Below are 18715 nucleotides of genomic sequence, written 5' to 3'. Positions count from 1 at the left end.
GTTAGGGAATGATAACGACGACTTGAACTAATTGTACTTACCAAGATACGATTTTGGGCTCTCCAGGGCAATAAATTTGAAAAATCTTATCAAGCTGTGAAAAATTAAGTTATTGATTGAGTGAAATCACGAATATTTATTGAGATAATTGAACATTTTTATAAACCTTACGATACGGATAGTAGAGAGTACAGACCAGCACCCATAACGGTAGTTATCGTCACAAGACATTCATAAATTTCGTTTCGATTCGTTACACTGCCAACTATCTATCGTCTTTAAAAAACACTTGACAGCAGTGATCGATTTGTGATATGCCCGAACAAAAGGCAAGCAAATGCGTTTAAATGAAGTCATCATCTGATCTGGTTATCGTAATGAAAACAGTATCACTACATAACGCATCCAAAATTCGATTCTCGATACGATGGATCTCAAGGCATGAAATAAATTGAAAAATTATCTAGACTGTTATTGAAATGCAAAACTGCAAACATAATACCTGTACTAATAGTATGCCATTTTGAGAGACCACGAACATTTAAAAGGACACTTCGTGTTTATCAAATGTTGAAACCAAATGGAAGTAAATAAAGACATAATAAATGAAACAGTATTATGAAATATCATCAATAGAAATCAAGTGTAAAAGCGAACATTGTTAAAAACCTCAGCCAATTGCGCAATCATGATGATTGTCATAAAGAACAGAATGTTACAAAATCTTATCACAAATTTATCACCCATCTGTCTAATATCTTGACCTTTTATATTTGAAATTCAATTTGAGGAGGTACTTCATGTTGACTTGTGCCACGTCGTAAACAATGTACCTGTAAATTGGAAAAAGTTAGCAGCTGGCCTAAAACTGAAGAATGTTTAACTAAAACCACAAACGCAGATGAATGTTTAACTATATCACAAATTACGGTTACAAAAACATTAGCACAAACGGATAATAATACAATGGTAGGTTGGTAGCAACTCACTCGTTGTACAGCAGACTGGTCAGCTTAACTTTCGTTTTTACTCCTTTGCCCATTGGAATGACGACACCATCTTCACACACGTAATTCTGCTTCGGATCAGGTGCTGTGGTACCAAGACCTGTAAAAGATATTAATACAATAGCCATGAAATTGTCTACATTCAAGTACTGCATAGGGACAGCATTAGCTATACTACTAGTAGTTTTTATATTTAACAACATTGCTTAACATGTTCAATATTTTTATCATTTTCAGTATTTTTATTTATTATCTTTAACTCGTTTTATTAATTTTTTTTATTTATTTTCCCGGTTTATCTTTGGATTACGGCATCGACTTGTTTATGTGGAGACAGAGGAATCTTTATATATTCTGTCATGCTAGGCTATTCTATGAAGCTGTATGAACTTAAGCATTGCAAACACAAATAACATTGTAGCGACTGCTATTTGAATGCATTTAATAACCATCTTGAAAACAATTCATTTAATAGCTGGAGTATAATTTTAAAAAAAACAAGCATGGAACATATTTTCAATCATACCAGCTTGTAATACACACATAAATACCCACATTTTTCTGGACATCTTAAATGGGATTTGATCAATAAATAATAAAATTACCTTTTACGCTGTGTTTTCCTCTGGGGAGTTCTGTTATGAAGTTGGCCTGTGTTAACTCATGCCTGAATGGGTTATGGGTCAGGTTAGTTATTTAAATAACAATTTATGTCAAACAAATTTGCTAGTATAAAAATTTTTTAGTTATCTCAGCAACTCCTTCATCTTCAATTTTCATGAACTGCCCTCAATATAGTTCTGCCATGACATTATCGACATAGCAACCATCTTATAAACAACCAGCCTCATCTACCTATACGATCACACCACCCACCATCCCCTCCCAAACCTACTACTGACATGTTTCCAAGGGCAACTTCACTGAGCAGCATGAGACCCGTCGGATCTTTCCTGGATGTGAAGCAGTAGTTGGCACTTTTTGAAGCCATGTCCGCGAAGTAAATACCCTTGCCAAACATGTAACCTGTCTGCAAGTTGGTTGGTTGGATGGATGGATGGATAGGTGGATGGATGGATGGATGACAATGGTCAAGGAGTTGGTGTCACGCCATATTGTTGTTGAATTTGGGATAATTATGATGTCATTTTGGAATGTGTTGGATGCATGCACTTCATATGAGGGAAAATAAATGGAGAAAAAAACGAATAAAGTTGTTATTTGTGAAGACATACGTGGCAAAAAATGAAAACTCAAGTTAAGTGCTCAACAATCCGTGTAATATTAATACGGAACCAGAATATAAGCACGCACGCACAACACACCACAACACACCAGCGACGCACACCATCCCACCAACACACATCAGATCAACTCACAGAAGGAGCTTCTTTAGGAGCAATCCTGAGACCTTTCGACAGGATGCCTGCATAATTTGTCAGCCTGGATCCGTGCCACAACAGCATGCGGTTGTGTAGCGACTTGAACGATTCGTACACTTTCGATTCGCCAAGTCGACTTATTGTGAACACCTGTTCATATGAATGGGCTAACAATCAGTCATCAAAGTGAACAATCTTTTAAATGCCTCAATCGACGAAATGTCGTTGATCGCAGAAAAAGTAGAAGAAAGGCAGATCAAGAATTGAAAGTGACAATATAATAAATAAATAAAGCTTGTAAAGGACCTCGGAGACTTGTAGATCATATTCGTCATGTGTAGCTGCATGAGTATTCTTTACAAACTGACATATCCTTTGGAATTCCTCTGATGATTTGTCGAGTACCTAGCAACAGCGACGAGACACGTGCGACGATGTCAACGTAATGTGATCAGTCATTAATGTTTGTAACATTGAAATGATAAGTTCCCAACTACGGCGCTATATCAATCAGCGATAATGTAAACAAAAATTAGCTAAATCTTCAATTTTAAGATTTGTTAATTCAACAATGGAACTCAAACTGCATGCAAACCCAAAACAATATTTTACAAAAACATTATCAGCTGAGTGAAAAATGCAGCACATCCGTATCTCACAGTATGTCGAAATCAAGAAAGCAACAATGAACACAACAGCAACAACAACAACTCTAACAGCTATGTCCGTCTTCAGCTTATTGTAATTGTCATCGACGTCGCCGGTAACGCCTGCCTTGGAGCCACTGATGAGAAGATTGTACGCAACTTCAATCTCTAGCAAGTTGTCCAACATGGCTACCTTCGTCTGTTTCAGGTTCAAATCGGAAAAAATTAATTAAAAACAGGATAGAAGTTGAACGTGCTCGTCAAATTAATTTCATCTACCTCAGAAAGGTGGGAAATATATTGAAATATGTTATCTGGTAACCACAACCACCATCACCATCTCCATCTTTACCATTATCATCAGCATCTCCTTCTTTACCATCACTATAGCCACCACCAACAACAAAAACAACACCAATACCATCGACAACAACAGCAGCAACAATAGTAATCAGCAACAACAGCAACCAACAACCTTGATGATATCTTCATTGTCTAGCAAGGGGGGTTTTGCCAGACCGAAGTCATGTGGGATGAGTGTGTAGAATCTATTGGAGGCATCCAAGATGTACGATTGCGAACCACCGGTGCTTATCAGCTGGTAGTTTGCACGTGGTTAGTTGTGTTATTTTTTTTGCATGTTCTATAAATACAGCTCTGGCGTACGCAGAACTGCTTACATGTTATTCTATACTCGTATTTAAACTTTCGTGCCACGAAGGCTGTAACATTCACACCACATCACACCACACCACATACACCACACCACACCACACACGTAAGCACCACATTATACACCAATGACGCATCATTAATTGGTGACCAGACGTTGTTTCATCTAAAACAATATTTTTAAAAATATCAAACAAACTGCCCAGAAGTAAAATTAAAAAATTAAAATGACCAACTTGCTGAGCATCGGTGAGAACGGAGTAGGCACTTTCTATCTGCTTCATTGATAACTTTCCCAGGGGCATCTTCCTTAGATCGATCTATTTTTAAAAGTAAAATTAAATTTGAAAAAAAATTATGAATTCGATATTTTTGAAAAATCATTATAGAAGTTTTTGAATGAAATAAAATTGAGGGAAACATCAATTTAATAATGATTCAGATTAATGATTTTTGATTTGGTGTGTTCTAAAGTCATTAAAAAAGTTATAATGCAATTAAAATTTTGGCAAAACAAATTTGCAATTACATAAATTTTCCATCTTTTGACAACATCCATTCATCCAATTCTTCAACCAACCAACCGGCAAACCAACCAACCAAAGAACCAATCATTAACGACCAACCAATTAACCAACCAACCACAACCAATCAACCAATCAATCAATGAAAAAACAAACCTCAAACTCGAGCATGGTCTTCTTCATGTTCTCGACATCAAAGATGAGGCGCACCAAATCTTGTACCTCAGGTGCAAGTTTTGATGAAGTGGATGCACTCATCAGTTGGGTTATCTAAATGAGCACATTCATTTTAACAGAAATAGATAGATAGATAGAGAGAGAGAGAGAGAGAGAGAGAGAGAGAGAGAGAGAGAGAGAGAGAGAGAGAGAGAGAGAGAGAGAAAAGAGAAACAGCAACCAACCATCTGACAGGCCAAACGACAAACCTTATCATTCCCCTCATCATTTGCTTCATTGCCATAATCTATATCCAGTGGGAAGTACTTGTATGGCATCTTTTTAAACGAACTTTTCTTGGACCATACATTTCCTGTTTTCTCACGATAGAACTTTTCAAAAGCCTCAATGGCTTCCTCCACGTCATAAAATTTTTCCAACTTTGTCCCACCAATGGCGGTGCCCACTCTTCCCCACGATCTGAACAGCCACCAACTTGTCAGAAATTATTATACAAAATTTTGATGAATAATAAATATTTCCATCCATCCATCTATCCATCCATCCACCCATCCATCAAAGCGTTATTTGGTTACCAAGTCAGCAGGTCATGTGACAATCAGCCAAAACAGCATCAAGAAAAATTAAAAAAGAACACCAGGTTAAAAACAACAGATGAGTAAAAATAACAGTGCGTGTAAAAATAACAAACAAATTCAAGAACAAAAAGTACTCAAGAAACAAACAAACAAACAAACGAGCAAACAAACAAGCAAACATGTACAGAGCAAGTAGTGAACTGCAATCTTAAGAACGCACTCGTATCCACTATCTGCTTCTAGCAATTGAAGTTTGTAGAAGGAGTTGGTTCCCTTGGCCACGTCAACCAGTCCCAACACTGAGGTGTACAGATCCTTCTTCGACTCACCTTGCAGTACGTGGGCCTGGTATTCAAGCCCTGAAAATTTCAATTTGCAATCAATAAAATGATCTTTCTTATCTTTTGTCAATTGAAAAATATTTCATTTTATTGTATCTATCATTTATTCATAGAGGCACTAGATTTAAATTTAAATATAAATTATCTAAATATAGAAAAAAAAGAATTAAAAAAGAAACAGAACAGAAAAGAATGATTGACAGAGAGAGAAAGAGAGAGAGAGAGAGAGAGGGAGAGAGAGAGAGAAAGGAATTAAAAAAAATAATGATAGAATAAAGAAGCACAAACAAGAAAGCAAGCGAATGTTAGAAGGCAAGTTTTCTAGGAAAGTAACCTGACAGAGGATCAACAGCTGCTCCTCCCTTCACCACCATCTTCGCCATCATCGGGATCTCCTCTCTTAAAGATACTGTTGTAATAATAATAATAATAAATAATAATAATGGTAATAATAATAATAATGGTAATAATAACAATGAAAATAATGTGTTTCACTGAATTAAAATTATTTATTTAAATATTATTTTTCGACACATCTTTCTGAATCTTCTTCATCAACCACCACGATGAAAAAGTTAGAGGGTGGCTAATGAAGGATAATAAACTAACAAACTGGAATGTTAGAACACGGATGGTTAAACAAAAAAATAGATAAATAGATGCATGAAAATTGAAGAATTTGCACGAGTGTAGAGATATTTATGTGGATGATTGCACGAATGAACAAACAAATGACCCAACAAATTATGAACCTTCCTTTTTGAGGAAAACAGTAGAAGGTCGGACATTTGGTTTCGCTTCAATTATTTTAACTTGCTGTTTAAATAATATTTAAATAATAACTATTTATTACAAGAAAAATATCCTTAAATATGACTCAACCACACAAACTTCCAACCAGCTTAGCACAGGTATCAATAAGCATCATGGCACATAGATAAACCTTAAACCATTCTCACTCTCGAAAACTACAAACTTAGCACACCTTCAAATCAACACACCTACACATACAAACACATACACATGCAAAAACACACAGAGGCAAAATACAGTAGAAAGAAATAAATATATCACATCACAGGGCCAGTTTGAGATGGTGTGTTTCTTGAAAATTGTTTGAAAGTCCTCATCTACGTTGCTTTCCAGGTCAGTTAAGAAGTGGATGTCCACGACTGGCACTCGTTGGACCTGCCAGATTGTCTGATGTCTGTTCGTCTTGCTTATGTTCTCTGTTGAATTCATTTCATGATTGTTAGCATTGATGAAGCATTCATTTTGAACAAATGTTTCTAAGACATTTTTATATCTATATGTAATGAAACTTTGATGAAGGTTTCTCAAAAAACTGATTTTATCCTCCTATGTTGTTTCATTTTAATTGTTTAATGTTCTAATTTCAATTTTGCAATTTTAGTTTCACATTCCTTTTCATTTTTGAATTTGTTGTCTGGCTTTACAAGCAAATTTGTGTCGCGCCATTATGGCTGAAAAAAAAAACTCAAATGGGTGGACGATATTAAAAACATGATTGGCAAACTAAGGAGACAGTCTGGAGATTTGATGATGTTTTTCATAAAAATGACAACATTAAATAGCATTCATGTCTAATGATCGTTTTTGTTGATGACAACTACACTAGACAAATGACTAACCAATGTTGCTGATGGCAAAGTGGACGTTTCTGTAAACTGGTTCAAAAAACTTTCCTCCCATCTTCTCAACCAGCTGCTTGATTTCTTCCTTCTTCAGAGCCAACTTACCACCTGATGATACTCGCAGACCATCCAGCGGTTTGAATGCAAGTTGCGATGACGTTGACGCAGATGGCTGAGATGCTGATGACGATGCAGCAGCTGGTTCGACACCGACTTCCTTCTTGATGATCTGACTGTCTGTTGTAGACGACTGAGATGCTTGAAGATTTTCGATGGATATGTTGGATGACTTTGGGAAATATTTCTTTCTTGCTTCAAACTTGTACTCTGCCCTGGTCCACAAATATTTCAATGCAAGGCTCAACATTACATTGAAAAATCAAGACTAGATAACAAACAATCCAACTCATCCAGCACCATATAATCCAATAGAGAGTAACAACAAACACAGTATGATACCATACCACTCAACACAACTCAAGTCATGAAACTAAATAGTGCAATTGACTGACTCACAGGAAAGGGTTGTTTTCTAGGTACTTTTTAGGAATAAGGAACTCCTTTCTTTCGGGGTCGTCAGTAATGTACTGACACTTGGTCCACTCTGAAATATCCCCTGTGCACCGGTAGCCACTTACGGCACCACTAAATAAATTTGACATGTGATCATGTGAAAAAAAACTGAAAAAACATTGTTGTCAGCAATACATGACCCAAATAGCAGGTTGAAAAAGTACAATACAAGGAGCATGAAGTTTAAAAATAATGCTGAAAACCTTAACAAAGTGTATAAAAAACTTTTACGTTTAATAATTGTTAATAGAGCAGATTAACTGTTGATAGTGATTGAAAGCAAAAATAAGTTGATACATTGCATTTATTTCTCGAATTATCAAACACAACCCTACATTTGCTCTACTCAGGTGCAGCCACAAAACACCATCATTTATTAATGATCATCGTGAGTTAAAACCTCAAACGAAGTTGTCCTTGACATTCAGGGCATGGGGCAAGTGTTCCAAACACCATGGCGTCTGCTATGCAATCTAAGATCTGGTGGTAGAGATGGATGGATAAATGTGATTAATTAAGTTCCACAGTACCATGTCAACACATCAACAACTAGTACAAATATTCAGAACGCGAATAAAACCATAATTAGAACACATCAAGTCGTAAACAATGACAAGTAGCAAGCATCTAAACACATCATGAAACAAAATAGAAAAACATTTCAATCTATGACAGAAGCAGAAAAAACAAAAACAGCAACACACATAGTCAGACCCAACAACAGCCCAACAACGCATCATTAAACAACACAGCAGAGCAACGACACGCACCTCATCAACTTACCTTGGATGCTCCAGATGGAATTTTTATTTTGTTGAATTTGAGAAGAGCCTTAACATCACTGCTTGGCACACATTCCTGCAATTTGTCTCTCATCTGCCACTCCAGAGAACTTTGTTCCTACAACAACAAAAATAAAATTGAAGCAATCAACATGACAAATATGGTAACAAATAATGACGGTAACAAGTGAATTAATACTCTCAGATGTTTTAAATTACCTAATTTACGTATGAAATTTCATTGGTAGTTAGTTCAACATAGCAGCAGCACTAGAAACTACAATGAACAAGAGAATATCATCATCTCAACAACAACCAACATCTTCATAAAAAACACCAACATCTTTTCAACAACAAAAACCAACATCTACAACAACGAACCCTCATCAACTCTTCATCGTCGTCGTCATCATCATCATCTTCCTTCTTATGTTTCACACCTGGTTGTCCTGCATCACCTTTCTCTCCATCCAGCTTTCTTTTTTGTCTGAGCATTTAATGTAAATTATTTTGCTGACATTAAACTGGTGCATTCAGAGTGAGGCTGTTCAATTAAGTATTCATTATCACAGATACCATCATCATCACCAATACCATCATCATTATCAGTACTACCATTATCATCACCACTATCATCATCATCTCGACATCTTAATCGGTATAATATATAGTCATATATGGATCATATATTTATACATAGGGCTGGTAATATATTAGTCATGAAAATTTTTTAAAATTTTATCGAGTAAACTTTAAAAATATTAAAAAAGGTTTCTTCTTAGGTAAGATAATTTAATAAATAATCATAATAAATAAATAAATAATAATAAATTGCAAAAACGTAATAGGGCATGGATGTCTTCAACATACGTTTTTGGCTTGCCAAGAGTTTCAAGCACCAGCTTTTGATCATCAGCTGAGAGACTTTTAAATCCGGACAGCCTAGTAGTGGCGGTGGAAGTTGTAGTTAGAAGGTTACTCATTCATTCATTCATTCATTCATTCATAAGACGAGAATGATTTTTAGTTATTAATATTTGCATTCTAAATGAAAGCTAGCAGCAAACTATTTGCTTATTGTTAATCAATGAACAAATAAAATCATTCGCAACATTGTTTGCCATCTCGTAAATTAAACCAACATTCGCCCACCTACTACTTGAATACGACCAGGAAGGCAGTTAGATGAATCATTCATAACTCTGTTAATCAACAATGACCATTCAATCCACTTACATCTTTGGATCCATGCTTTCTGGGAATTGCAGTTGCAGTCGATGTTCATTGAAACATTTGAGGTGGTGCCATTCATCTTGAGGCCCATACATCAGGGCTTTTTCGCTCGTGTAGTCTTTCTTGCTTACTCTCAGCTCATCCTATACGATTAATTCAAATGATTCTATATTATATATAATTACTGTGAGTATTATTTATAATCTTTAATGAAACCAATATAAAAATAATTAATTGTTACAAATTCAGAAAATATAAGTCAAAACTGGCAAACTGCTAGTCATCAAACCTTGTCAATGTAACAATGGCAAGACCTACAAGTGCTTCTGCTAGACTTGGCATACTCCACTTTGTAATCTCCATAAAAGATGTCCTCAGCCTTCCCTCCTGACGATGATGAACCTTTTGCCGATTTCTTCCCACCTTTGACAGCTGCATTTAATGCATCTTTGATGTCTCTTATTTATCATTTGTTATATAATTGTCCAAATGAAAACCCATAACTCAATGAGCATTTTTATTGTAAAACATAAAAAACAAGGGAAAAACTTATATTAATACTACTATATTTTAAAAGTTAGTCTCACATCACAACTGCAATGAATAATGTATATATTTAAATGATTTATTAAAATCAATCAAACAAAAATTATAAATAGAAGAAACTTCTGAGAACCTTCTATAGATTTTTTAATCTTCTCCTGGTCATCCCAGCGAATTTTTTTGAAACCATGTATGTCGTCTGTCTTCAGGCAGCGAACCCTGTTCCAGAAACATTCATAATGGTGCCAATTTGGCATCTGAAAACACAGAAGCAATCTGATACAATGTTCTAAATTCTAAAACATTGATCTAATTAATGATTATATATTTTTATTATATATTTATAATTCAAATGATTTTAGTTAACAGTACAAAAGGATTAAGAGTGAACACAGTACAGTGATTAGTTTTGAAAAAAGAAAGAAAATAAGATAAGTTGAAATTATTAAAATTAAACAAAAACCAACTTTTCCATCAAAATGTGGTGACTGCAGAGGAAAAAAACACAAAATGATTACTTTAAACATTTATCGTCGTCATTTACATAAAATATGTATATAAATAAATATGTAAAAACATTACTGTTGATGAATAAATTGTGACTTGATCAAATTGAAAAATTTGTGACAAAAATTATTTTAAAAATAATTAAAAAAAACATCTTGGCAATATGAACAAAGATATTATGCAAATGAGACAGCTAATGATATAAACGATGAAATTGATGAAATGTATCGTTATAATTCATGATAAGACTAATAAAGAAAACCTGTAGCATGATGGCCAGTCTCAAAGAGCCACAATCAATAAGGTGCCTACAAAGTTTACAAATCGATCTGCCACTTTTGGCATACTCAACCTGATATGGCAGGTCTTTACAAGCAGCCATTTATTTCCACTTTTAAAAAGAAGCCTGTCAAATTTTTCAAGTCAACATTATATTTCTAAGAAGCCTGTCAATATTAAATTTAAAAAAAAAACATTGAAAATATCATGTTTGCTATGCATCAAATTGACATTACAAAATGTATGTATGACTTTCGTATGTAATAGTATTCAAATTTACAAAAGAAGATAATTAAGAGTGTTCAATAACCAGAAGAAAATAATATTAATCTCCAATTCCCTTCTCTGAGTGTGGTAAGGGTAAGCCTGGTTGTTCCATTATTGAATAACACACACATACACACACACACGCACACACACACGCATACAATCACACACACCAAACATAGACATCATGGAATAAAAGCTAATGCTAATAGCACTATCACTATATTTCCACAGTGTAATTAATGACCCTATCTTACTCAGCTAATTAGGCTTATGATTATGAAGGAACATATTTTTTTAGGTTTATTATTGGACTTGCCATTAACAAATAAGGACACACATAGCACAGCATCAAGCAATATCTTATTATTATGGATTCAATGAATGATTGAACTTCAATCTTTCTATATGACTATATATATATATGACGTATATGTCATCATTTATCTGTTATTAGTTAAGCAATGCAATATTCACAGCATGAATTTGTATTTTATTTTTTATTAGCCATTGATTTGCCATTTGCTGGCCAGGCCTCTTCCTAACAATTTCAACTCAAATCAAATATAAATATTTGATCAATTATATGTATAAATATATATAATGTAAATAAATTTAAAATATATAAATATTTAAATAGTCAAATTGATGTAAATTGTGCATTATGTTAATTTTGTCATGAATTATAAATTTACTTAAAAATTGTGTTAGAATGAACAATTTGTGAACGGTGGCCCGCGACACAAGAATTTTGTTTTCTTTTAGCTTTGGTCTCCTAATCATTACCTAATTATTATTAATTCGGATTGATTGAATAAATATTGACTAAAAAAATAATATAATAATTAATAATACGATTACTAATTATAGGAATTAGTTGGGTTAAACAATTTTTAACTAAAATTGACTTACTTCGATGCTGATTGACACTTGCTGAAAATGAACTTTGAAATTATGTCGGCCAGATAAGGATCGACCGTCCGAATTGCACACAAATAAATAAATTGGAATTTTGCGGGATTTTAAACTGACATCGGTTTCTCTAACCAACAGTTATGTATTGAAGTTTAAAATGTTTGCAAAAAAAAAAACTGAGGTTAGACCATATACTTAGGATACCAAACTAATCAGACCAACACGACACGAGCTTTTAATAGTTTTTTTTTAAAAAAGTTATCGAGCAAGTTAAAATCAATAAATATTGTGCGCGTTCGTAAGTTTTATAGCTTTAAATCATCTAATTTTATTATAGGAATTGAACTCAAGCACCTGAAACCTAGTTGATTAGTCAATGGAAGGAACTTAGTAATGGATGAGTGCGCTTATGCGTTACAACTTAGATTCGTTGAAATCTATGAATCTGACTAAATTTTTGAACAATTAGCAAAAGAGACATTAAAGGCTTTGATGTGCGGATGTATAGTGAATACAAAACAAATTTGAAATTTTTTTTATAAAAGTATCATTAAGAGATCTATCGTTTTTTCTCTCCTTTTTGCGTTCTTTTCTTTTCGTTTTCCTTCCTGTCAGTGGCCTTCTGCTTTTGTTTTTCTCTGTCCTCTTTGTCCTTTTGTTTTTTCATCTCAGAATCGAGTTTTGCCTGGTCTCTGGCCTGTCTCTCTCGTTCTTTAACCAGAACACTGTTGACGTTTCTAGTTAACACTGGATGAATTTGGAATTTGGATCAAGATGTATAACAATTAAATAATCAACATACTTTCTAGAAAATGACTAAAAACCAACTATAATACAAATAAAAAATTATTACAATCATCTTGATTATGAGCAGTGGTAGAGGCAGTGGATGAAGTGTGTTTGTTGGGAGACTGCTTCGAGGCCAGTGCATTATTGCCAGTTTCCGTTGAATCTTCATCGGATCTGAAACATATTTATGATTATATTTCTTATATTATCTTGGATTTCTTAAATTATCTATTTAACTTTCACATCAATATCACATAAAAAGCATTGAACATTTTGACATATGAATAAATTTCACATTTGAATCAGTTTTCTTGGCATAAATTGTTCTAATAATAATTAATAAAAAAAACTTAAAAAATGAAAAAGAACATTAAATAAAAATTTTAAAAATTAAAAAAACTTGAAAAATTTTTTAAAATGCGCAAATTCTTAAGGCCTAGATAAATGCTTTTTCTACCATCACATCAACTATGTATCTTGACATGAATTAGGTTTAAATGCATCCTAAAAAACCAACACCAGGCATAAATGACAAATGATTAAATTATAAACAATGATATAGTCAAAAAATTACTCTTCTCCATCTGAAATATGTGAGTACTGAGCTATGATAACATCTTTAAGGACATCTTTTTCTGCCTTCTGGGAAGCCCTCAACTTTACAGCGTCACTTGTCTGTTGTACAATAATTTCATGCATGCGAGTGTTTAAATCAACACCTGTGTTTAATTGAAAGCAAATCAGTTCACTCAACAAAAATCGTTAACATTTTATTTTTGCATTAAGTTTTAAAATTTAAAGTGTCAGCTAGATGTTTATCTGATGCTGGTCATTTGGAGATACAACAAACAAAAACAACTACAATGTCGTTTACATAATTGATCAGAAACAGAATCAACAAAAGCATTTATTACTGTACTATTGTGATTCTCAATATTCTGCTATTCTTAGTAATTAAGACTTAGTTTAATATTTTTTGAGCAATAATGCTATAATAAATAAAAATAATTAGCATTTTATAATTTCATGATTAGTTAGCAAATTTCAAATTCACGGTTAGTGCTTTACCAATTTATAAATTCTAGCTATAAATAAATAAAATTTATAATGTAATACATACAAGACAAGATGCATTACAAAACAAAAAGTTGCAACAAAAAACAAAACTAAACAATTTTTAGGAGCATGGCAATCGTTTGAAGTGGCATCATCGTTGATGTCGGACCACTTGGTTATTATGTCCTTGCAAATTTTATGAGTATCATTCTCATTCTAAAGAAATTAATTAAATAAATGTAATAATCATGCTTTATTGAAAAAAAAACCTTAAACAATCTAATTTTTACAGATTACATGTTGTATCTTACAAATAATTAACTGTTGAACATTTTTTAGAGTTAAGTGCCTAGCTTAGGTGTGCTCTTAAAATTAGCTTTAGTTTAGTTAGACTTTTAGAGGGAGGCTCTTTAGCTTTACCAGGGCATGGTTAGATAAATAAAGGTGTCTTGGTGTGCTCTTAAAATAATTAAAAGTTTTTTACTAGTAGGGCTTCCTTAGGCACTGCTTGTCAAAGTTTGTTTAACTGTGTATGTTGTATGTAATCTATTGTAGATGCAATTGCTTAGGCCAGGACTTGGGAAAAGCTAGCAAACTTAAAAAAAGCATGCACTCACGTGGTCGACTAGCAGTTCGGACAGCAATTCAGATAGTGAATTAATTTTTTCGTCTTCAACAGTTTCTGTCTCAAGAATGCCGGTTATGTAGGAAACAAAAATGTCAAGGTCAGTATCAGGATTGAAGCTCAACAACTTTTCAGATAACCAGGCATCGAAGCGGTTATTCAACGGTGCCGTAGCCATGTTTGTTTGGGTCTCTTGTTTATTTATGTTTGCTATTCGTCTGCTTACTTACTACAACTTCACTATAGTCATGTCATTTATATATGCAGAAACCAAATGCATAGAATATAAAATATATTACATATCAGCTTATTTAAAAACTTTTTTCTTCTGTTATCATCATGGATAACAAATATATATATATATATATATATATATATATATATATATATATATATATATCCATGGTTATCATCATATCATGTACATCATTGAATTACATGTTATATAATTATATTATGTTATACTTATATAATTCCATGATGTACATCGAGTATCTATACAGGCCCTCAAACGCACCCGCGCTCATTTTTAATGCACTTTAGGATCTAGATTTATTCTTTAGTTTCCATAAAAAATTGTTCATTAAATTTATCTAATTTAACTATTTTTACGTTTTCAATAAATATATATATTTTTTAAATTTTATTCATTTTGATTTATTGTTTAATTGATTTATTTCATTCATTTGCATAATATTTTAACATATTTAGTACCTTCTTTTGTTGTATCGTATAGCCACACTGATTCGAGATCGGCGGCCTTACCAGGACCACGCAGGACTATCTTATACTTGTAATAGCTGTTTCACAGGGAAGATTGGTTTTTGAATAAATTTTTATTGGCCGTAATAAATTTAGCTGAACAAAGATGCAAATATTAGAAACCTCAAACCTGTGTGTTTTTCCCCTAGTTCTACCTACTGTATGCATGCGAAACTGGAACAATAAAAATAGAGATTGGATGTATTTGAAATGAGGGTGCAACAGAAAACTGTTGCAAATCAGTTGCTGGCAATCATTAAAAAACAGTTAAGAAGCGAAAATGTACATAAGAATAGAGCAAAGCATAGAAATCAGGTCACTTTAAAACACATATTTGTAGATTTTTCATTTCAACTGCATTAATGAATAAGAAAAACTGAACGAGAAAAGTTGAAAAACTTGCTAAACATAAATGGATGACATTACTGGACTGGGATGAACGTTCGAAAAACAGAAGTGAAGCCTATATTGCAGAACATTGGAATAAAAATTTAAGAGCAGAATACAAAATAAATAATTGTGCAAATTCGTAAAACAAAATGAAGATAACAGGCATAAAATTCTTGCAGACGTTGTTTTCAACCTTCAACCCCACGGTATTTTCTTTTAAACATGGCTATGTGGTCTGATATACTAAAGATTAATGAATACTAAAATGCAACAAAAGAATCGTTGGAATGTTCAAGTTAGTCGGGTTTGAAAATTTTAATAAACAGTGCTTCTGTTTGTGTATACATTGCATATTTAGTATGTACGCACTCTCAATGAAGAATACATAAGTTTATATATGCATCATGATTAATGATGTCCGGCAAATATTTAGTAAAACGTCCATTTATTTTTAGCAAGTAAAACAATTTTATTAAGGTTGGTGTTGTCAGATAACTGTCAATATGAATTGAAAAAGAAAAAATAATGATTGAAAATTCAAGTTAGAGTGGCAATGACAAGGCAACAAAGCATTTTATGGTTGTAAAAATTACAATTTGAACAACATGTTTCTTGTTGCTATGCAATTGTTATGAAAGTCATCAATCATCGAGAACTGGGTTTGTGACGTAGGCAGGGAACTCAAGCTCGGTGTATGTTAACCAACTAAATTATATAAATCGGCCTGAATAAACAGATATATTATATATAAATGCATACAATTTATATATATATATATATATATATTTATATATATATTTATATATATATTATATGAGTTTTTATGAATGCGAGTGCGTGCTTTGCATGCAAACGCAAATTATACACAAACAGAAGCACACGCATTCTCAATGAAGAATACATAAGTTTATATATGCATCAATGACTAAGGATGCCCGTCAAATATTTAGTAAAACAAATTTTATTAACATTTTTTTATCTAGCTAAATATATTTCATTAGAAAAATACATTAGCACAAAAATATACAATACATTGCATACAATACATTCTCAATAATTCTACTTCTAACTCCTCTACTCTTACTCTTACTCCTCTACTCAGGGTTCTATCCTTGGCCCTCTTCTATTTATACTCTATACTTCTGAACTACCTCGTATTATTAATAACTTTTCTTTCTCTAGTCAACTATATGCTGATGATTCTTACATTTATACTTCTTTTCCTCCATCTAATCTCAATAGTGTTCTTCATAATTTATCTCTATGTCTTTCTTCAATTATCGCTTGGTCTGACTCTACGTGTCTTAAACTTAATCCTTCTAAGTTTGAATTAATTTGTTTTAATAAATCTAAACACTCTATTACTATTCCTCCTATTATCTTACCTGATTCTAAAACTCTTGATGTCTCTCATAAGTTTCGTAGTCTAGGTTTTATCTTTGATTCTACTATGTCTCTCCTCAGATTAATAGCGTAGCTAGAAGCTCTTACTCTCATCTACGTAGAATAAAAAAACTTTTGCCTTTTCTTGATGATCCTACTCTTCTCCTTCTTGTTACTTCGTTAGTCTTATCTAGGATTGATTATTGTAACTCGCTCTACTATGGTCTTCCTGACTCTATACTCTATCCTTTAAGTAAAGCTTTTAACTCTGCTGCTCGTCTAGTTGCTCGTGCCCATTTCTTTTTCTTTTCTCATATATCTCCATATCTTGTTCTCTTGCACTGGCTACCTATAAAATATAGAATAATTTTTAAAATTTGCACGTTCATGTATAAGTCTCAATCTAAATTATTTTCTAAGTATTTATCAGATATATTAATTGAACCTAAACGCCCCGGTTTACGATCATCTCTTCTTCTCGCTTTTTCTTAACTCGTGTTAAACACTCTTTTGCCAAATCTGCTTTTGCTTTTTCTGGTCCTTTTCTCTGGAACTCTCTACCTACTTCTCTGACTACTTCTCCATCACTTGCGAAGTTCAGAGCGGATCTCAAAACCCATCTGTTTTCAAAATTCATTGAACATCGCGGAAATAGTGCTTTATAAGCTAATTGATTGATTGATTGATTGATCATACAATATATATGTATATTAATATGCAACATATATATATATATATATATATATAATATATATATATATATATATATATATAATGCATATACAAAATATGCAGTGTATGTATGTAACTCAGAAACCAACACATGAATAAATAAATATATATATATATATATATATATATAAGTATATATATATATGTATATATATATAAACGATGAGCAATGCATACATGATAAATTGTATGTGATTAGTGATCACATATGTATTGCACTGGCATGGAATCATAAACTGTACGTGTTATGTGCGTTAACATGCCTTATAAGCATAGGCAAATATGCAAAAATGTTTGATATATATATATAAATAAATTAATTTATATGTATGTATATATATATATATATATATATATATATATATAATATGTACAAGAAAGCCTGATTGGTGAAGATTTTGGAAATCGAGTTTCACGAGTTTCTGTGCTTGTTGTTAGTGAATGTATGCATTTTATTAACTTGTTATAACTTATGTTATAATTTTGTTTTCAAAAACGTTAATCGTTGATTTTAATTGAATTTAATTTTCAAAACTTGTTTATGTCGATAATATTTAAAATATAATTTAATTAAAATAATCGTTTATTTCAAAAGGTTCATATTATATTTTAATTAAATTTATATCTGGTACTTGTACATCACAACAACACACGATCGCAGTGAGTGCCATTGATTTTTTTTTGACTCTTTGAATTTTTATTTTTTGACGTTTATCACATGTGCGTTTTTAATTAACTCGCAAATTAGAGCTATCTATAATGATGATGATAATAACAAAAAATAACAATAAATATTATAACTCCCAATAACAATGGTAATAACAATTGAATAAATTAAACGAAGTGATAATTAAAGATCATATGTAGAAAATTAATCAGATTTTAAAATAAGTTGC

The 18715-nt window shown here is 32.5% G+C and overlaps 2 protein-coding genes across 2 annotated transcripts; both read right to left on the bottom strand.

Moving 5' to 3' along the window:
• Window positions 1-508: 508 nt before the first annotated feature.
• Window positions 509-12151, bottom strand: HELRODRAFT_95414 (hypothetical protein). Its single transcript, XM_009027013.1, has 27 exons — window positions 12080-12151; window positions 10884-11027; window positions 10582-10602; window positions 10248-10371; window positions 9861-10003; window positions 9575-9714; window positions 9209-9280; window positions 8720-8825; window positions 8340-8456; window positions 7957-8036; window positions 7500-7628; window positions 6981-7315; window positions 6403-6557; window positions 6081-6144; window positions 5661-5737; window positions 5208-5344; window positions 4658-4883; window positions 4389-4502; window positions 3945-4028; window positions 3512-3634; window positions 3107-3235; window positions 2696-2794; window positions 2387-2539; window positions 1910-2037; window positions 1613-1674; window positions 990-1107; window positions 509-833 (listed from the first exon to the last, which is right to left on the bottom strand). The coding sequence occupies exons 2-27, from the start codon at window positions 11001-11003 to the stop codon at window positions 752-754; spliced, it is 3138 nt and encodes a 1045-aa protein (XP_009025261.1). The 5' UTR covers window positions 11004-11027; window positions 12080-12151; the 3' UTR covers window positions 509-751.
• Window positions 12152-12641: 490 nt separating this feature from the next.
• On the bottom strand, window positions 12642-14730 carry HELRODRAFT_163408 (hypothetical protein; the record flags this gene model as incomplete). Its single annotated transcript, XM_009027283.1, has 4 exons — window positions 12642-12829; window positions 12936-13045; window positions 13446-13546; window positions 14545-14730. 4 exons carry the CDS (start codon window positions 14728-14730, stop codon window positions 12642-12644), a joined length of 585 nt encoding a protein of 194 aa, XP_009025531.1.
• Between the last annotated feature and the right edge of the window lie 3985 nt (window positions 14731-18715).

Source organism: Helobdella robusta (genome assembly GCF_000326865.2).
Source record: "Helobdella robusta unplaced genomic scaffold HELROscaffold_5, whole genome shotgun sequence".
NCBI lineage: Eukaryota > Metazoa > Annelida > Clitellata > Rhynchobdellida > Glossiphoniidae > Helobdella > Helobdella robusta.
Note: the sequence above shows the minus strand (reverse complement) of the source record. Positions and strands in the feature narration are given on the sequence as shown.

Excerpts from the sequence above, each read along its gene's own strand:
- HELRODRAFT_95414 (XM_009027013.1), bottom strand. The coding sequence starts at position 11,003 with ATGGCTGCTTGTAAAGACCTGCCATATCAGGTTGAGTATGCCAAAAGT. Across the intron at positions 8,037-8,339 it reads TTCCATCTGGAGCATCCAAG|ATCTTAGATTGCATAGCAGA; the intron begins GTAAGTTGATGA and ends CTCTACCACCAG. Across the intron at positions 1,675-1,909 it reads GAAGTTGCCCTTGGAAACAT|GCATGAGTTAACACAGGCCA; the intron begins GTCAGTAGTAGG and ends TAACCCATTCAG.